We start from the raw sequence: 22,382 nt of genomic DNA on the forward strand, positions 1-22,382 counted from the left end.
AGCACAAATGGTAAGACATATATAGCCAGAATCTGTCCTCTGTCAAATCCTTGACCTCAGAGATTTAAAAAATGAATCCACATACCATGCAAGTAAGTGAAAGAACAGCTTTATTGATAGATCAGAAAAGAAAAAAGTCAGAGCCTTCAGCACTCCCACAGGAGATTCCCATGCAGGTAGCCCATATGGTCCCTCTTTCTAGAGGTTTATGTACCACTTTTCTCACCCTGTGGGCAGGACATTTTGTGGGAGATAAAATGTCACAACTGTTTGGTGTCAGGGTCTCGAAAGCCAAAGTTAATTTTAAAACTTCCCTTGTATGGGAATGTGATCTCCTTTAGGACATGTTCTGTGACTTAGGACTGGTCAAACTGGCTTTTAGACCTGCTTAGGCACAAAGAATGTGGTTTTTAAGGCATGGAAAATGGAAGTTCATGTCCAGCTCTGAGCAGGGAATAAGGGGCAGACCTTGTATCACTTGGCAGTATCCATGTCCATGGGGTGTTAATTCTGTAGGCCCTCATGTCACAAGAGACAAGGAAGCATGGCTTCTTCCACTGAGATTTCAAAGGATATATGGAAAAGCCTGCAGGCCCAGGCAGAAACTTGGGAAGAGGTGGAACCATCACAGAGAGCTCCTGTTAGGGCAATGCCATACAGAAATGTGGAAACAGAGCTGCTTGAGACAGTCTTCACCATGGCAATGCCTAGCAGAGGCACAGGGCCAAGGCTGCTGCTGAAACCCTAGAGATGTACAGCCAGTGGCAGCATGCAAGCCCAGCCTGGTCACGGGCACTTAGCTCCAGCTGTGAGAGTTCCCACATGGGTGAGACAAGACAAAGCACTGTAGTGGGCTGTCCACGTAGTTAGTTCACTCCTCACACCACTGAGTCCAGGATGTAGGACATGGAGTCAAAGAAGATTATTCTGGAACTTTAAGATTCAGTGCTTGCCCTTCTGAGTTTCAGACTTGTGTAGGATCTCTCATTCCTTGCCTTTGCCCTATTTTCCCCTTTGGAATGGGGATGTCTACCAAATATCTGTTCAACAATGTATATTGGAAGTAAATAACTTGTCTTTTGTTTATAGGCTCAAAGATGGAAGGAACTTGCCTTGTGAATCTCAGATGAAACTTTGAACCTTTAAGTTCATGCTGGAACAAGTTAAGACTTTGGGGACCATTAGGATGGAATAGTTATATTTTCTGAAATAAACATGAGTTCTGGAGACAAATGGGAAGAATGATACAGTTCCAGTTTGTATCTGCAAAAACTCATGTTGAAATTGTATCCACAACATGTTAGTGCTATAAGGTGAGGCCCAGAAGGAGGTGTTTTGATCAAAGGGACAGATCCTTCATAAATGGGCTTAGTGCCATTTTCTCCCAATAGTAATTTCTTATTGTGATGAGGTTGCACCAATTCTCATGAGAATGTTTCCAAGAGAGTGGATTGTTGTGAAGTCAGAGCCCGCCTCAGCTGGTCTTCACCCTTATTCTCTTCCCCTTTGACCTTCTACCATGTGTGACACAGCAGAAAAACCCTTGCTACAAGCCAAGCTTATGCTGGTTCCATGCTTCTTGATCTTCCCAGCCTAGACAATCATGAACTGAATAAAATTCTTTGTTTTTAACTAATTACCTAGTCTCAGGTATTCTGTTATAACAGAAAATGGTCTAAGGCAAAACCTTATGGTGAAATCTCTAATTATTTATAGGATGAATTGTAGAAATGGGTCAACTGCTAGATGTGGAAATATTTAATATGCAAATATTTAAGACTTGAATTAATTTTGACAAATGCCCCTACAAAATAGATGTAACAGTATAAGCTCACACTAGTACTGAATAAAGGAGAGAGTTTATGACTTAGCACACATGTTATCTGTATGTAGTAATTTGCAGAAGGAGAATGTGGCCAATTTGGAATGCAAATAAAAGCATTTACCAATCAGTGTACAGTAATACTATGCTGGATTTACTTTGTTTAAATGTGAGGCTAATTTTTTAATGTATGTTATCATTATCATATTTTATTATTTCAGAAATCGTTCTTTTCTGTTTTCATATGGATATATATTTTCATACATATATAGCAATGATATTTCATTATTGGTTTCCTGAAATGACCACCATTTTATTTATTTTTTACATTTATTTATTTATTTTAATTCAACATTCTTTTTTTTAATTAAGGCATTTACACATAGAATCATGAATACATTTATGCATATATTGGGTACAATGTGTTGATTTTTTTATACAATCATGACCACCTTTTTAAATAAAATAAAAAGGTATTAAATCTTGCTCTAGACATTCATGAATTCTTATAATCAGCTTATTAACATTTATAAGTAACAAAGAAAAAAATCAAGTGGATAGGGTGCCAGCCCCATATACCAAGGGTGGCGAGTTCAAACCTGACCCCTGGCCAAACTGTAACAAAAAAATAGCCAGGCATTGTGGTGAGTGCCTGTAGTCCCAGTTACTTGGGAGGCTGAGGCAAGAGAATCGCCTAAGCCCAGGAGTTGGAGGTTGCAGTGATGCAGTGAGCTGTGTATTGCCATGGCACTCTACTAAGGGTGATAAAACAAACAAACAAAAAAGTAGCATTATAGATTAGATTTTGTTAGATAATTGGTTTATATTAGAAAATTTATGTAAGTGGACTGTAAAATATCCATTAATGTACATGCAAATATCAAAGAATGTGTCTAAGATATTATGTTGTGATATATCAACTAGTTCTTCCGTGTAAAATAATTTTAGTGCAATATATGCAAATAGAAATGTAAAACACGATTTGAGTTGTTATCATTTAAAGAAAGTGGTGACATGTAAGAATTCTATTCATTGTGTTTGGAGCAGCGTTATGTTTTACTATAAGCATGACAGAAGTGGGAAGTTAACAATTAAAGTTCTGTCTTCAAAAATAGTAATTTGTAAAATTGATGTGATTTAGGACATTTGAAAACCAAGTTGAAAGTGTTATTTTTGCTTTAATTTTTATTTTTTTGCACAAAAGATTCTTTTGTCATACCTTGGTAAAAATTTGATGAGCTGGTTTCATTTTGAAAGTCTTTAGTTCAAAAGTATATATGTGTTTTTGTATGATCTATAAGTGTACCAGCAAGTAGAAATATATGTGTTTTTAAAACTATTTTGTGTATTTTCATTTCTGGGTCACACTATAGCTAATTATTGTTATTAAATCATGAGGTAATTTAAATGTGTTTAAAAAAGTTTTCTTGGTATATTTTTGAATCTTTAAGTTTCTATATATAATTTAGAACTGTGTTTTCAACCTTGAAAAGAAATCTATTTGGATTCTGGTTAGAATTTCATTGAGTATATGAATTAATTGTGGCATAATTAAAGTCTTAGGATATTGGTCATTGCATATCTTTCTATTCATATCTTTTAAGACCTTCACTTAAGTACTATAATTATATAACAATATAATATATAATATCATGAAACACTTTGTGAGACTTAGTTGTGATAAACTATGGCTCTTGTTTCCAGTATAAAAGGGATTATTTTTAAATTACACATTCTACTGAATTGCTGCTGGTGAATAGGTATATTTTTGGCCTATACATGTTGATATTGTATCCCACAAATTTCTCAATTCTTTTTTCTTTTAAAAGTTTTTCTAAAAAAAAAATTTTTTTCTATTGATTCTTTTCTATTACTATTGTAGATGTCCCTACTATGAGAGTATGATTAAAAAAAAAATTTCATCCAAATCTCTATGTAATACTACTTATCATAATGCATTGGCTACATTCTCTAATCAAATGGCCAATGAAAGCATCTTTTTTTTTAAACTTGAAAAATAAAAATATTTCTATGTCACATTATTAACTATGTTTCTATGTTTGTTCATTAGACATCTTCTCAACTTACTGAAATTTACTTCCATTTAAACTTGGTTTAGATATTTATCTTAAGTGGCAGTTAAATTAGACCAAACAAATTTATGACATCTATTGAGATGACTTTACATAAATTAAAATTATCTATTTTATAGTTTTAAATTATCATAACATTCTTGGAATGAATCTTCACATTTAAGATACATTTTCAAAAGTGTTTTACAAGATTGATTTATTTCACTTTTATTTTTAGCATTTTTGTACCTATGTCCATAATACTATCTGGTTGCTATTTGCTCTTTTGTGTTGTTTTTGCTTGTTTGTTTTTAGTATAATTTCTAACTTCTTAAAATAAATAGGGTTGAGACTTTCAGGTTCACTGCAGTAGTTAGGAGAAGGTAAAGATTATGACTTATTTTTAAACTTAGTAAAATTTTTCTGTAAATCCATGTAAGTTTGATTTCTTGTCCATACTTTGATAGTATATTCAGGGATCTTTGAAAATATTTTTCATTATTAATATCAACTTTTGGTGATCTATGCTTTTTTAAACTTGGCCATTTCAACTGAATTTTTTAATTTTTGGAATAAAAGTATTCACAACATTAATTGGGTGAAGTTCTCTCTATTTGATATTTTCTACTTTTCATCTCGTTGACTTTTTTCTGCTTCGTATATTTCTTGATTAGTATTATCAGACTTTTGAGTTTATTTATCTTTAAAAGATTTTAGTTGTGTACTAGTCTCTATTATATTTTAGTTTTCTATTTATTTATTTAATATCTAGTTTTTATGGACATCTAAAAGCATAATTATTGTCACTTCAAACTAAAGGAGCCCAAATTTCAACTTTTCCATTTCCCAACTGGGTGATGTAAGGAAGTTAGTTAGCCTTTCTATACCTTAGATTCTTCATCAACCAAAGGGATCAAGATTGTTTTAAGGATTAAATACAATAACACACATACAGCAGCTAGAATAGCACCAAGTACAAAATAAGCACAAAGTTTCCTGCTTCCCTTCTTCATGCTTTCTTTAAGAAAAGAAAAAATAGTTCATATTTTAACAAGTTTAGGTAACTTTAATAAATATCCTTTATTATCCTTATCCTTTTGTTCATTTTCTTAGTTCTTGATTTGGATATGTCTCTCATTCATCTAGGAAACTTTTTTCTAATACATGTAATGCTGAATAAGAATTTTATCTTTAGTTTCTCTTTGTGATGCTTTTATTTTTCCTTCATCTATTTAGGTAAGGCATTGTCAAGTGTGTTCAAAATTCATGATTATTACATCTCTTCCATGAATTTTTTTTTCTTTTTTTTTTTTTATTGAATAGTAACTGTGTACATTAATGCACTTCTGGGGTACAGTGTGGTGTTTTAATTCTTATTACTCTGAAATAACTTTTCTTAACTATTGGTGTTCTTTATTTTAGATGTAAGTCTAATACTTGTATTTGGGTAGGATATTATTAGTTATAATTCAGTTAGATATGACAAATATAAGCAAATAAGGCATTGGATCATAGTAATATAATCATATGGGAGATTATCTTTCACTTACCTAAAAAGTAAAGTATTCGTGGCACAAATATGTCCCAGAGAATAGTATGATTCTACTGTTAACAAAGGATAGGGTAATAGATACTGAGAAGTAAGGAGCAATCATTGTGATTATTGGCCTATAGCACGTTTCTACCCATTTCTTTTCTTTTCTTTTTTAATGAAAATTCTTTTAAATTGTGCACCGAAAGATACTATCAACAAAGTAAAAAAGCAACCCACAGAATGTGAGAAAAAAGCTGCTGACTGTGGGGTGGTGCCTGTGGCTCAAGGGAATAGGGCGCTGGCCCCCTATACCAGAGGTGGTGGGTTCAAACCCAGCCCCTGCTAAAAAAAAAAAAAAAAAAAAAGAAAGAAAGAAAAAGAAAAAGAAAAAAAAACTGCTGACCATGTATCTAGTAAAAGATATTTTTCCTTTTTTTATTTCAAAATATGTAAGAGGTAAAAACATTTCATTAATGAATACCTTGTATAATGCTTGAGTAGGGGCTTTTAGTGTGCCTGTCACCATCTGTTCATCTTATCCAAAGTTTTTACCCCTCCTCTCCCTCCCACCCCTGGTCTCTTCGTGTATTTTCTGTTACTGTGGTTTTCTGCTTTATGTATGCCTCTTGAAAACAAGATATAGTTGTGCTTTGTCTTTTTATTTATTTGTTCATGTCTTTGACAGGTAAGTAAATTTATTTAAATTCATAGGTGAAGATTAAAAAAAAAAAAACTGTGGTCATTTTTAACTCACCACCCTACCTATAACTTTCAGAGTTATACCTTCTTTTCCTATTCATTAAAGTTACTTAAACTTGTTAAAACATGAACTATTTTTTAAAAAGCAAAATTTAATGCATCTCCATTCTTTTATTTTCCTCCAATTATGACTAAGTTTTAGTATCCAGCTGTCTCTGATCTTTTCACATTTTTAAATATACCACTTACTTATGATCAATTTTATAATTGTTCCAGTGTTTGCAGCTTGTTCCTGTAGAGAAGTATAAGTCATATAGTATAGATTTGAGAAAAAATAGCTAATAAAAATTATTGGAAATTATAGAGGATAATGAATATAAGAAAAATGTAGCAGAAGTTCCAAGGCAGTTTCCTTTAATAGATAAAAAAGACAAAAATTGTTTTTAAAAAACTAATGTATTATATTTACATTTGTGTCAGACTTTATAATCTAAAGAAAAAAGCATATGTTTTCTAATAGAATATATTTTTAAGGCTCGGCACCCTTACTTAGTGGTTAGGGTGCCAGCCACATACACCAGGGCTGGAGGGTTCAAGCCTGTGTCAGGCCTGCTAAACAATGACAACTACAGAAAAAAAACTTGCTGGGCATTGTGTTGGATGCCTTATAGTCCCACCTATTTGAGAGGCTGAGGCAAGAGAATCGTTTACACCCAAGAGTTGGAGGTTCTGGGATCTGTGACGCCACAGCACTCTACCAAGGGCAACATAGTGAGATCCTGCCTCAAAAAAAAAAAAGAGAGAGAGAGAGAATTTATTTTTTAAAAATAAATAAAATAAAAACAGAATTAAACAATATACTTTTGTAAATCAGATTATATAACCCTACAAAATAATTTAAAAATGAAAATCAAATACAAATCAAAGCACTTGTATTCTTGAAATATTTACATAATGTAAACATCTGCCAAAACAGAACTTAAATTTATTAACAAATTTGAAAATAAATAGTGATGAACTATGTGTTAAAACTGATGGGACTTGATTTAAATAATAATCAGAGAAAAATTAGAAATGGAATGGTTTTATAATACAAGGAGTATTGAAAATAAATTAAGTAAGCAATAGACTCAAATAATTAGAAAAGGAAGGACAAAATAAACCTGAGTGAACAGAAACAAGAATTAATACAAATAAGTGAAAGCAATATTAAATAAATGAAAAGAAATTTTATTCACAAATTTAGAACTAACAGTAATAAATTCTTGAAAATCCAGCAAAATTGGCAAAGAATTAAAATTTGTGAAAAAATTGACAAAAGAGTAAAATTTGTGAAGAAAAGGAAACAAACAATCTTCACAGTAACCAGGTAGAGCCTAAGAAGTATTTTAAAAGATAGGACATTTCTTCCTATATTCTGAAAACCTAAACTTGAAAAATTAAAAACAGTATTCCACAGACATAAAATACAAAATGACTTATGATGGACGAAATGTCCCCAAAATACCCCAACATGTTAAAAAACTTAATATCTAAATAAATATCTAAGTATTAAGAATTGTGAAATTTAATAGATTTACCTTTCAAAATTGTTGCATATGGGTAGTTTCATAGGAAATTTTCTCAATTACTAAGTAGTCCTTCAATATGCCAATCTATACAAAACATTAAAAAGAGAATATCTTAGTTTTTGAGTAAGTAAAATATCTAGTAAAATATCTAGTTTTTGAGTAAAAAGAAATAATCTTGATATGATTATTGTGGCAAAGGAACAAGCAAAAAAATCTCAGCCTCCTTGCCCTGGCAATGGAGGCCCCTTTGCTGTCTGTGGTGAATGTACCCAGCTTTGTAAGCGTTCTTACTCTGTAAGCCTATCTTTCTATTCCTCAATAAACTTTGTTTCATGCTTGCCCTAAAAAAAATTTTAAAAATAAATAATTAAAATCTCGGGTGGCACCTGTGGCTCAAAGAGGTAGGGCACTGGCTCCTTATGCCTGAGGTGGTGGGTTCAAACCCAGCCCCAGCCAAAAACAGCAAAAATAAATAAGTATTTAAAATCTCATTTTAAAAATAAATAAATATAACAAATATGTTCAAAAAATTCTTGAATGTGAAACAAATAATAAAGATAGGCTAATTGGAATAAAGCAACTTCATTATTCTGAGGAGATTCTAAAATATATTGGCAAACAGGGTGTTATAATTGAAACAATGGATTTAGTGTATGTGGTTTCCAGTAGTTTATATTGCGTTGTTCGTTTAGTATCCAAACTTCTAGGCACATGTTCTAAATTTAAAAATCAGCAATTTTAGTAACTATATGTCACATACACATGTACATCTTATACAATATAGGTTTCTCATCTCAAAGTCTCAAAAAGGTTAATAATTGATACAAAATTTATATTATTTATTACTGTAAAGATTTCATATATTTAAGTGGTCCATATTCATATCCTCTGTGTATAAATACGTTAATATACATACTTGTTTATATTCTCCTGAATTATAGTATTTTGGGATAGTGTTTGTTTCAAACATGATTTTATAAAATTCACCATTTGCACACAAAGGGAGAATATTGGGAAATTAGAAACTTTATAACATACAAGAATTTCTTATGAACTGATTTTCCTCTCAAATACTCAAGAGGATTCCCTAAATGGCAGATGGCCTGAGGGCTCCCCATCTTTGGACCTGCACCTCAGCCACCAGAGCACCGAAAGAGAAGCCTGTCTCAGCTTACTGTTTTGCAGAATCAGGAGACATGAGTGGCCTGAAGGATAAACAATTCCAAGAGTGTAGCAAAACTTGTTGAATATATTTTCCTTCTGCCCGTGAGAGCGCCAAAGTGGTAGGAAATAAGACAGCATAAAAATGGTGTACAGTAGAAGGAAGGCGATCACAGCTTGCATAGCTTTAATGTGGACCATGATGTTGGCATCTCCGAAAGTTTTGGCCCCACGTTGCATCCTCTTAACGTGTTTCCACAGGGAGAAGATTATCAGGATAAAAGTTGTCAGGGACAAAGTAAAGGGTATGAAAGTAAACATAGTGTTGGTGACTAAAACATGACTAGAAAATCTTACTAACTTATTCAAATCGGAAAAGCAAGTCATGTTTCTTTTACATCCATTGATCCAGGCATTAATGTGGACGTTAACCAGTGTAATATTAAAAAACAAGATGACCGTGGTCACCAGAAACATCACTGACATCACCTTTTTAACTCTCCCCTTTAGGTAGAGAAAAACTGAGTTGGAAAAATGGGTTATCCTGAGAAAATAAAAGACGCTGAGGTTTGTAGCAAACCAGATGCTAAAATGATTGGCTACTACCCAAGAAAAAGCAACTGTTCTGTACGTTTTTTCAGTGCTAAATAAAGTTGGATAATAGTTAGATACATACCAACTTAACGACAGTAACCAGAGCAGACCAGTTCTGGAGATTGCCAAAGCAGTGAGGATTTGATCAGCCAAAGCGATCTTTCTTCTCTTGGCCCAGTCAACACAGTTCACCAGCGCTATGAAACCATTTCCTAAAATTCCAGTTATGAATTCCACAGTTAAAATTAATGAAAGTATGTTATTTATGACACTACTCATCGTCTGCAAGGGAGTACTCCAATGTCTGATAATATCACCGCTGAAGATTTCTTAATGCATTCGTCTAAAATGTTATGTATATCTGATTCTCAAAAATTCAATAATATACTTTCTTTAAAAAACTTTTTTAAAAACTAAAAAAAACTTGTGTACACAATGTTAAATCAGCAACCATCAAAATTAGCTAATGACTGGATTTACAGTTTTCTTCATGAAAATCATTGTATTTTTCCAGATAGTTCGGCTGAGCTTCATTCAGATACTGAGCGCCTAATACATAGTAGGATGAAATCTCTGGGAGTTGATGAAGGAAATGCAGAATTCTCATTTGCTAACATGCAAATAAAGATGTAGTTATTTTCATTGTTCTGTGTTTTCTTTTTTTTTTTTTTTACCCTATTTACATATTTGAGTCTGCCAGCTTGAATTCCAGGCAAGTACTGCTAAAAATATACACACATAGCAGGCAACAAGAATCTAAATTGGTAGATATAGCTTCCAAAGCACTGAGCTTTTGTAAACACTTTAAGGTCAAGGGGAAGGGGGGGAATGGGAAGATAATGAGCAAAGGGTACAAAGCCTCAGTTACGCAGGAGGAATAAGTTCTGTTTTGCTTGAGGGATATGGCACAGTGTGGTTTAAATAATAGTTTACTGGACATTTAAAAGCCTCTGCAAGAGTACATTTCAAACGCTCTCATCTCCTGCTCTGTTGGTCAGCACTTTGCTTGGTCCAGATCATACTTCCAGTCTGGACCAAACAGAATGCCACACTGCGAGCAGGAGAACCTACCAACTTTCTAAATAGCCATCAAACAGATGGATGATGTAAAGCAGAAGAGCAGAGTTGTTAGTTCTGCTTCAGGTAAACCCCAATCAAAGCAAGTGGAAGACAGAAGAGAGCCAAGAGAGTAGAGTCCTACTCCTCTCTTCCATAAACACTAGCTGTGGCTCCCCCCAAATCCCTTCTGAAAATGTCATGGGGTCTAAGTGTGCAGATACAATGGCCACATATACTGTCTTTCACCTGCCTGTGAAGATGCCACCAACAGAGTCACACATCACACCACATTCTTTCTCTTCTCTTGCCTTCTGTGTCCCCCACATGGCTGCCTTGTTTGCCCCTCCCAAACAAATGTCATCACTTTGCTCGCCTAATACTGGTTATAAATTTTGGAGCTTGAGGCTAAGACACTCATGTGGCTGTACAATTATTATTTATTCACTTTTCTATAATTTTATAACATAGCAATGAAAAAGTTCATTTAGAAAGGATGCTGAAAAGTCCTTTGCAAAAATGACGGCAGCTGGTTCCTAACTCAGTTTTTAAGATTAGATGTCATTTTTGTATACAATTGCCAGCTAGAAAATATCACATAAAAAATACGTTATTCAAATCACAAGTATACCAAAATCTTGTATGTGCTTTTCCAAAACTCTTGTAAGAGGTGCAGTCTGGTGATATTCCTACATGTCTTCACTTCACACACCTATACCTGCAATCAAAGCTATAGTAGAGAGACATTTCCCCTAGAATTTTGAAATAGCCAATCCTATATGCTGAGAAACGCTTCTACTTGATGAAGCCTATAGCCACCACATGAAACCAGAAGAGGAAAATTAATGCAACTGCAGATTTTTGATAGAATTCATTTCCATTGGTTTATTAGCCTTAATATATAGTTCATTTGCTAATTTATTTGTTTGTCAAAATAGCATTTTTGACCAACTACTCTATATGCTGGCTTTTAGGTCCTGGAAGTCAACAGTAAGACAGATGTGATTTCTGCTTTTATGATGCTTACTTGTACTGGGAGAGATATATGATAAATAAATATATAAATCAGATGCAGAGATGATAGATGTCAAAATTTGGAACACCAAGAATCACTATAGTCGTGAGAATTTACTTGCTGAACAAGGTTACACATTTCCTTCTTAAACTAGAACTTACTGCCAATGAATATGTCAATACACTTTCTCTCATTTCATCAGTTATAACAAGATTATAATAAAACAGATTGTTAAGAAATTTCCTGTCACTGATATAGAGATTTCACGAATAACATTTTCAGAAAGGTTCATTGAGTTATGTTTCACAATTTCTATATTATTTTTATATTGAGTATTTTTTAAGATAAGGAAGATCTGTGTTATGTTTCCAAAGTTTAAAAGAAATTCTATGGACAGAAAATAAAGATGATTGGCAATTCAGGGACTCAGAGGTGGTTTAGCAAAAAACTGAAATATGTGACACCAGATCCAAACTTTAGAAAAAGTCTTCTTTAATTCAAAAACTAGAAGAAATTACTTTTCTAACTGTTTGTGGAAACTTACAACAGCATTGCGAACAGGTCATGATCACGTATCTTTCTTCATCCCTCCTGCAGAAATTTTTTCCCAAACTATTTACATACTAATATTCAATCTAATATTCCTCAGTATTGTTTATGATACACATAAGAAAATTTACCCTATGTATTTTTGTCACTCTTCAATTTTATGGTGTGCATCTTTTTCTAATAGCAATTCTGTTTGTTTCATGATAAACATAACATAAGAATTCTTGATGGAATAAAATCTATCCCAAAGATGCATCCTCATCATTAATTTAGAGTTGAATGTCTTGGCCATCCAAAAAGTTAGAAGTTCCAGCAGTGAAATCTAAACTCACTGTGGCACAAATTACAATGGAAAATGGTAACAATTTCCTGAGATAAATTGTATGTTCTTAATAGTGTATAAATATAGGTCATACAGTCTTAAACTGAAAATAAAACAAGATACATATGAAATACAAATGGTTTTATAATTCTGAGGAATTTCTTACTATATTTTTATAATTGGTTTGTGTGAAAAAAATTGGTTATGAGCATGTTATTGTCAATATTCCTCATGTTTTTCATAGCCAGGCGTGCACACACGCACATACACACATCCTTTTGATACAAGTGTAGGTAAAAGAACTTTTCCATTATACTCTTGGAAATTATTCAAATGTATACACTGTGGGAAAAACAGTAGGAAATTTAAAATATTCCAGAAACCATTAGTTTGTTTTCTACTGGAAAATATGCAATGTCCCTCTTATTAATCCTTATTAATCTCTATGGAGTTGAGGGTTTCTGTCCTTTCACCCAGCAATTCACCTGCCACAATACCTGCTTTAGCTTCTGTTTCCTAAAATCAGGATGAATGAGTGGCTTGAAGAATGGATGACTCTAATAGCTTGGACAGGTTAGTTCTGTAGCCTGTTAGAATCCCAAACCAGTGTGATAATATAGACAGAAAGTAAACAACCAACAACATGTGGGAGGAGATCAAAGTTGGCAAAGTTTTTATTTGGACTTTGGTGCTGGACTCTTGAGACATTTTGCCATAAAGCTGCATCTTCTTGAGATGTTTACAAAGAGAACAGATAAATAGCAAAAAAGGTATCAGGGACATTGTGAAGTGTATGAAGTTTGCTAGTGTGACTCCAGTCCCATTTGAAACTTGTGCTCTTCAACTTGGTCTTCCAAGTCACTTTTCCTTCATAATTTTTTCCCCATACTCTCATCCACTGCAAGACGATAAAAGAAAAAGACCAAAGACCCTAACGGTGTCACTGAAACTATACTCTTAACTCTCCTTTTTAGGTAAAGAAAGATAAGTTTGGAGAAATTGGCAATATCAAACAAATAAAATATGCTGAGGCTAGTAGCAAGCCAGTTGCTAAAATAGTTCATTACTGCCCAGGCAACTGAAGCAATAATTCTTCTACGCTATATAAAGCTGGATTAAACACAGTTGAATGCCAATTTAATAATATTATGCAGGGCAAACCAAATCTAGAGACCACCAGAGCAGTGAGAATTGATTACCTGAGAAGATTTTTTCCGTCTTGATCCAGTTAATGAAGTTCACCAATGCTATGAAGCCACTGGCAAAATCTCCAAGAACAAATTTGACCACTGCTAAGATTGGAAAATGACACGTAGAGAATTTAAGTCTGAACAAGAAAAAATAATAAAGGAAAGAAAGAAATAGAGGCGTCTTATCATGGGTAGTGATTCCTTTCATATGGTGGCCTTTAATTCTACATGCACTTGATTTCTGAATGTGCAGTAATGTTCTTTTTACTTTTAATTTCAGTAATCAGTGTCAATCTGGGAAGCACTAGGTTATGCTAATGGATAAGTTCAATGCTGTCTGTTATTCCCCAAACAGCTCAAGTTAAGTCTTACTCATTTGCTGTTTTTGCTATAGGCTGCAGTATTTCACAGCTGATGTTGAAGTGAAGGTTGAATTCTTCTTTGCTATCATGCAAATAAATGCATATTCTCTTTCATTGCTTTGCAATGTTTTCCTTCTATAACCTCTCCATAATTTGTGTTCAGCTACTTTAGCTGTTAGGGAAATTTTAAAACCCTATATATAAGACAGATAGTGAAGAAGGAACATGATCATAACTAGAACTATCACCACTCTAGATTTGTTTTTAATGCCAGATTTAGGTAGACAGAATCCAAACTTTTTCAATCAAAAATATCTTAGGTTTTCTTGAGAATCCTTGAAAGGCCACGATTCTTTAAAATCTTGTTGCCAATAATACTTTTGAATAACTCAATTGTGAACAAGCTCTTTATCAGACACAAAAAAACTCACACTCCATGGATGGAAGGCATTGTTGTCTTACAATTTCCAAAATGGAAAATAAATTACGGAGATACTGTCCAAGTCAACATAGCCCTATTTTTCCACTGGAAAATTTTCAGCCCATCATTAATACTAATCAAACTTACCTTCTATGCTTAGGCCTTTGTGTAAGTTATTCTACCGAGTCCATTTAATATTTACATAGTAATTATTTAAGTAAAATGTTCAACTATTTTGTAAATACTTCTTGGGCACTTAACAGAACGCATGCTTTTTATTGAAAAGTCCAGACTTCTCCATTCATAAATATTTCAGTTTTACTTTCTCCAATTAATTTATTTTTGATGACTTAATTATTAAGATTAATAAATGTTAAAATCAGTTTCCAGTTTTATATGTTTTTCCCAGTTCTTATAGTACAATTGTTGTTAAGAGAGGTTAACAGAGAGGTTATCCTGGAGTCAGACTTCCAGGATAGGGAACCAGAGTCTCTGACTCATATAGCTCTGATCTGAGACACTATTTTATAACTACTCTCTGCTTCAGTAAACAGAAGGCACCAGGGAAGCAGTAGGTGTTTCACAAACATTTTGTCAGTTATTCACTCAAATAGTAGTTGAGGTACTGATGGGAAGGGATTCTTCAGATATAATTAAAGTCCTGTGTCAGTTGATTTTGTGATAATCAGAAGGAAGGCTAACCAGGACGGCCTGCCTTCATCATTTAGAAGCTCTTTAAAGAGGGAATAAGACATCCCAGAGGTTAGGCGAGTCCAAGAAGCAGAAGGGAAAGAAATATATAAAAGACATCTATATTCTGAGACCTCAGCACTCGGCTCTTTCTTGCTGATCTGCTGAAGCACCTCACTGACCTGAAACAATGGTTGTACCCACTGCTACTCTCTCCCTCCTTTCTGGACCTTCTAACTCCTGGGCTAGTTACGTGAGTTTGGCCCTGTACTAAAGAAAAATTAGGCTTTTAAAGAGTTAAATCTAGTTTTATTCAGAGTCTTACTGAGGACTGCAGCCCAGGAGCATCTTCCAGACAGCCTGTTAGACTGCTCCACAGCAGTGTTTAAGCCCACAGCTTATATGACAGGTGGTGGCAGTTTCACATGTGCTCAGAAGCTACATCAAACACACTCAGAAGTCAGATTAGATCAAACTTTGTATACAAGAGTACATCTGCTTATAGATTACAGATGCATCGTCATTAATCCCATCACATGCTTTTTTGTAGAGGAAAAGGCAAAGGCTAGGAAGATCATTGAATTTTTATCTTTTCTTTAAAAATGCAATGATTGGCTCTGCGCCTGTGGCTCAAGTGGCTAAGGTGCCAGCCACATACACTTATGGTGGTGGGTTTGAATCCAGCCCGGGCCCGCCAAACAACAATGATGGCTGTAATCAAAAAAATAAATAAATAACCAGGCATAGTGGCAGGCGCCTGTGGTCCCAGCTACTTGGGAGGCCGAGGCAGAAGACTTGCTTGAACCCAGGAGTTGGAGGTTGCTGTGAGCCATGATGCCACGGCACTCTACCCAGGGGGACAGCTTAAGGCTCTGTCTCAAAAAAAAAAAAAAAAATGCAATGATTAAGGCAAGAGATATGGGAATCTGTGCTCTCTCCTGCTTATCACCATCAAGACATTCTTCAGGAGGAGTGCACTCAGTCTCTGAGTCAAGGGGTGTGAAGTTATGCTTACATTCAGAATAAGCCAACATGGTTTCTTCACATTAAAAGCCATCTATGTGGCTGGCTAGAAGCAAATGTTTGTAACTTTGTCTCCCAGCTCCAGGACATTTGGAAAGCCTTGTCACCAAGCTCAGTGTCAAGAACACAATTTCAGTCTATCCTTGGGCGATTCTAGCTCAAGCTTTTCCGGTTCTAATCTGCTTATGATCTTCCGGAACTTTTTAATTGCCTGCCTGTTGAGGTTAAGCTCCAAGATTAAACAGTCTTGCTAAAACTGCTTAGCTACCCCCATAAATGTTTAAAACCATTCTCTGTAATAAAACCTACTGGATCTGCTTTTGTGGTTCATCTCTGGCAGATAAACATTGCAGGATCTAGCTCCTATTGTATTATTAACAAATCTCTGTGTCTGCAGAGCTTCCTGCAAACCATGACAGTTTAAAACAAATATTTATTGTCTTATAGTCCCAGAGGATCTGGAATCTGGACACAGATTAGCTAGGTGCCTCTGGCTCTAGTTATCTCACAGGGCTATAAACAAAGTTGTCATCAGGAGTTACAGTCATTTCAAAGTTCACCTTGGGGACAGTCCACTTATAAGCCCATGCACTTTGCCACTGGTAGGCTTCACTCACTCTTGGCCAGAGAATCATCTTCTAGCCCCACCCTCTTTTTCCAGTGACAACTGACAATGTGGCAGCAGGCTGCCCTCAGAGCAAGGAAAAGAGAGTACTATATTAACTTGCTAGCTCAAAACAAAACAGTATAGAACGGTGACTTAAACAACAGAAATTTGGGTTCCCACAACTGTGGAGGCTAAAAACCTAAGATTAAGGTCTGGTTTCTTCTGAGGCCTCCCTCCTTGGCTTGTTTGGCTGCCTTCTTGCTGTGAGCTCACACAACTGTCCCTCTGTGTTGTCTATGTCCTAATCTTCTTTTCTTTCAAGGATACAAATCAAATTGGGTTAGTGCCCACCAAAACTACCACATTGTCACTTAATTCCCTTTTTAAAGGCCCTATGTCCAATTACAGCTCAATTCTGCAAGTACGGAGTTAGGGCTTCAACATAGGAATTTGAGGCAGGGACACAGATTATCCCATAACAAGCATCCAATACAGGTGGAACCTAATGTGAAATTGCTTTGCTTTGGCTGTCCTCTGTTCATTAGAATGGCATTGCTAGGTGCAAGGGTGTAGATATACAAGGACATGCACACCAGGAGGAGGAACCACTGGGGGCATCTCAAGACTGTCCACTACACTCATTTTCATGGGAAAAAAGTACTGAGACATTCACTTTCTCAACCTTACTTGAAATAGTATGTGATATTATGGCCCAGGTTCTATCACAGAGAAGCAAGTAGGCAGGGAAACAAGGATTATATGAAATCTAGTCTGGAAAGGTAGTGCTGCCATATTGGAGAAATCTGTATCCAATGTCTGAAGCACAGTCTGTCAGTCTGAATCAAAGCTGCAAAGTGATTTGTGGTATTATAGATGACTGTGCAGCCCCTTGACCTCGTTCTTTGGACCAGCCATATAGTCAACCAGTTATCCAATCTTCCTTAATATATCTTTTCTCTATTTAAAATGGGGAGAGTTATTTTGTTTTTTCAAATAAGAGCTCTAAGTAGCAGAGTACCACATTCACAACCATGTTTAGACACAAGTCTATTTTAGCCACAGTTTTCTCTGTGTTTTTGTTTGTTCTGTTCTATTTTGTTTTGAACTCTGACTTGCGTTTCATCTCTCAGTAAACATGTGTTGCATCTAAGTTCATTTTGTGTGATTAGTTTTATTTTCTTTTTAGCTAAAACTCTGTAATTTTCTTTTATACACTTCCATAGCTAAGAAATGGCAGCGCACTTACCCCTTTTATGTTTACATGGAGGGACCTGGAACATATTCTCCTGAGTAAAGTATCTCAAGAGTGGAGGAAAAAGTATCCAATGTACTTCTATGAAACCAACTTATATTTACTTATACTTTTTTATGAAAGATTGAACACAGCTATAGCCCAGGATGAAGGAGAGAAATGGAGTGGGAAGGGAGGGAAGGGGGAGGTTTAATAGTGGGAGGGAAAAAGGCAGGACCACACCTATGAAGCATATTGCAAGGGTACAAGTGAAATCTGTCAAGCATAGAACATAAATGTCTTAACGCAATAATCAAGTAAATGAGGCAAAAGCTATGTTGATTGGTTTTATGTAAGCACGTCAGTTTGTATAAAAAAAACACGTTGTACCCCACATATGCATAAATTTATTCATAATCTATGTGTATATGACTTAATAAAAAAGATAAGCTTTCTGAGTACAAAAGTCTAAATTATAAATTTTTCTTTAATGTACAATAGAGGTGTATCCATTGCTTTCTGCAAAAGAGAAGCCTGATGATAGACTAATTTAAAACTTTATAGCTTTTATCCTACAAAGATGAATAATTTCCACTTGTCATCTTTCCCTATAGCCTCAAAGGTTAAGAATGTGTAGATGGCTTTTCATTTTTTTCTACTTATTTATGATTATTCTCAATTCATGTAATTTTCTTTAGTTCTAAATATTTTAGTACATAATCTTGTCCATTATTTCTTCTGTTCATTTCCTTCAAAAGTATTATTTCTGTGTCAGCTAGATATTCATTGATCTGAATATCTATTATCTATTTTTTTAATTGAATGGTAACTATGTACATTAATGCACTTCTGGGGTACAGTGTGGGGTCTTCACACAAAATCTGAAACACTTCCATCAAACTGGTTACCATAGCCCTCATGTCTATTATCTATTTTTTAAAACATCTTCATCTTTATACTTATCCTGAGGCTTTATAAAATTTGAAAGGTTGTTCTCTGTATCATTCTTTCACCATCCCACTACAACTCTAGTTTTATAAAATTTTGCCCATTGCACCATATATCGTATCACAGGGAGTCCTCAAAAGGCAAAATTTAGAGAAACAATGCTAGGAGAGGAAAGACACATAAGAACCTAAAAGTACATACCTAGTAGCTTTAATACAGAAGAAGTGTATTGACCAGTAAGACATTAGGAAAAGATGAGCACAACTCTTAGAGGAATAAACAAAACAGAGCTTTTGACATCAGAAGACTGTAAGGACACAGTAAAGGATTAGGGGAAAAGAATAATGTTGTTTCCAATTCCAATTCTAGAATTCCAATAGAAGTAATCTCTGTAACAGAAATCAAAATGAGTCCTCAAAAATATTTAAGATTATACTATAGATGGAGAATCACAGATAAAGTAGAACATTGAGACTCATGTATATTGCCAGACCAAAGAGTCCTTCTGCCTGTCACCCAAGCCAGTTAACAGTTTCACTTTTATTACAGAAAGTCAGCAATGCTGGAGAGCAGCAGGGCTATCTCTCCAGAGAACTGCTCTGTTCTCCTATTTCTTTTTGTTATTTTTATACCCTCACAAGAAGAATAAGCATCAGCAATGTTATTAATCATCATAGTATACATTAAACAGATTCCTCCTCATAGATTGCAAAGTTACACAATATCTTCTTACCTTCAAGTGGTTGTATTTTCAAAGCATTTTTACTCTAGACTGAATTTATAGTTAGTCAACACTTCACTGGGTGCACAGAGTGTCTGGGGTCTTTCACAGGTACCATGGAGTCCAGTGCCCCAACTTACCTATAACAGCAGGTCTTGGAAGTGGATATACAGTTGCCAGAGGTCAGCAAGTAGGTTCATCCAGTCCTGTTAGAATTCCACCATACTTATCAATTATTTCAGTAAATGTTAATGGCTCAAATTCCCCATTGAAGAGGCATAGGCTGGCTGATTGGATAAAAAAACACAAGCCATCCATTTGCCATCTGCAGGAAACACACCTAGCCTCGAAGGACAAATTAAAACTCAGGGCTAAGTGATAAAAGACAATTTTTCAGGCAAATGGAAATCAGAAGAAAAGAGGGGTTGCAATCTTATTTTCAGATACATGTGGAGTTAAAGCAATTAAAGTCAAAAAAGACGATTATAGAAATTTTTAATCTGATCTCATAATTCAAGCATAAAAGAAATGTATTAAAGAGTATCAGAGAATCTTTAAAGGTTTGTAGAAGTAGATTCAAAGATAAGAATGTAGACACAATGTGTATCAGATATTTTTTAGATACTACACCATCCCTAAGTTTTCTAAGCTCTCTCCTTTCCCACAAGGACATAAAAGCTGGAAATATTTCCCAGACCCCATGACCAATTAAATTGCCCCCAGAAGGACACTTCAAGGTAAAGCCATTGTTTCTTGGGCAGGGAAACAGACAGGCACACAGGTATCCACAGACTACAGCAGAAGGTTTAGACAGCTACAGGCATATTCTTAGGAATCACTAACACTGGGGTAAAAGGTACCTGATATCATAAGTAGCTCTAATGGTTACTTTTATGTGTCAATTTGACTGGGTTAAAACAAATCCAAATAACTGCTAAAATAATTATTTTGGGGTGTGTCTATAAAGATGCTCTAGAAACATTGAACATTGAAATTAGTAGACTGAGTGCAGAACTTCCTTCACCAACATGGGAGGGCCTCATCTGATTTACTGAGGAGGCCAAAGGAACAAAAGGGTATAAGGGCAAATTTGCTCTGTCTTCTTGAGTTGGGACATCTATCTTATCCTGCCCTATACATCAGAGCTCCTGGCTCTTGGGCCTTCAGACTCCAGGACTTACACCAGTGGCCTCCTAATTTTCAGGCCTTTGGCCACAGATTGAGAGTTACACTACTGGCTATTGTCATGGGACTTCTCAGCCTCCATTATCACTTGAACTAATTCCCCTATTACACATCATCTCACCTCCTCCAAAGCTTCCAAATATTGGAATAGCTTCTAATTCCTTGATTCAACTTCTTCTAATTCCAAACATGAACGTCTTCTGTTGTCTACTTAGTCCCGAATGAGGCATCTCTTTCTTTAAAAGGACAAAAAAAAAGGCATGATACTTTCTTTTGTAAATAAGCTTTATTGAAACATAATTTATGTAAATTTTATGAATAGCCCATTTTAATTTTACAATTTGACTTCTGACAAATTATACAGTATAGTAATTACCACAATCAAGATATCGAACATTTCTATTACCTCTTGATGTTCCCTCACTCCTTTGCAGTGAGGGAACACATTCTTCCCCCAGGTCCCTGATCATCACTGATGTATTGCTGTCATATTTTTTTTTCCTTTCTAGAATACTATAGTATAAATGGTACCATGTTTGTTTTTCTTTCACTTAACAGAACACTTCTATATTCATCTATGTTGTCACATAGTTTGCTTTTTCACTGCTGAGTAGTGTCCAACTGTATAGATGTTTTCATTTCTTTTAAGGACTGACAGGTCTAACAGAATTGTTAACTTTATAAGAAACTATCAAACTCTTATCTAAAGAGGCTGTGCCATTTTGCATCTGCCCCAGTAACGTATGAGGACTACAGTTACCCCACATCCTCACCAATAATTAGTATTTTCAGTCTTCTAATATTCACTCTCCATCACACTATTTTTTCATTCTTCTCTTTATGTTTCAGTTTCAGAAATTCTTACTAATCTACCTTCAACGTCACTGATCTTCCCCTCCTCCTTTTTTTAAGGGATGGGACTCTGTTGCCCATCTTGGAGTACAGGGTTGCAATCATAGTTCACTGTAGCCTAGAACTCCTAGGCTTAAGCAATCCTTAGGCACCAGTCTCTTGAGCTGCTGAGACTACAAGTGTGCATCACCAAGCCCAGCTAACTTTCTTTCACTTTTTTAGAGACATGGTCTCCTATGTTTAAGGTGACCAGATTTTAACATTGGTAAAGCAGGACACCATTGACAGGGTGTAGGGGGGTTCTTAATTAAAAATTTGGTCTATATGGAGCAACAAAAATTTTCATAAAATGTAAAGATAGTATTGTAATATTTTTTTTAATTTCAACATAAGTACAACTTATGTTATACTTATGTATATACTTATGTATATAATACATTAAAAATTATTTTATTCTTTGGCATATTTCTCATTTAAGTGAATTTTTTTTTAGTTGATTGCTGTCATTTAAAAGGTCCTGAGGCTTGGTGCCTGTGGCTCAAGTGGCTAAGGTGCCAACCATGTACACCTGAGCTGGCGGGTTCGAATCCAGCCCGGCCCACCAAACAACGATGGCTGCAACAAAAAATAGCCGGGCAGTTGTGGCAGGTGCTTGTATTCCTAGCTACTTGGGAGGCTGAGGCAGGAGACTCACTTGAGCCCAGGAGTTTGAGGTTGCTGTGAGCTGTGATGCCGTAGCACTCTACCCAAGGTGACA

General features: G+C 35.1%; 1 protein-coding gene and 1 pseudogene across 1 annotated transcript; both read right to left on the bottom strand.

Annotated features, from left to right (window-relative positions):
* Positions 1-8,772: 8,772 nt before the first annotated feature.
* Positions 8,773-9,732, bottom strand: LOC111727790 (taste receptor type 2 member 14-like). The gene has a single exon (XM_023517899.1). It carries the CDS (start codon positions 9,730-9,732, stop codon positions 8,773-8,775), a length of 960 nt encoding a protein of 319 aa, XP_023373667.1.
* Positions 9,733-12,917: 3,185 nt separating this feature from the next.
* On the bottom strand, positions 12,918-14,398 carry LOC100946333 (annotated as a pseudogene).
* Positions 14,399-22,382: the final 7,984 nt, after the last annotated feature.

The sequence above is a fragment of the Otolemur garnettii genome, unplaced genomic scaffold (assembly GCF_000181295.1).
Source record: "Otolemur garnettii isolate 467f Iridium unplaced genomic scaffold, OtoGar3 scaffold00124, whole genome shotgun sequence".
In the NCBI taxonomy this organism is placed as follows: Eukaryota; Metazoa; Chordata; class Mammalia; order Primates; family Galagidae; genus Otolemur; species Otolemur garnettii.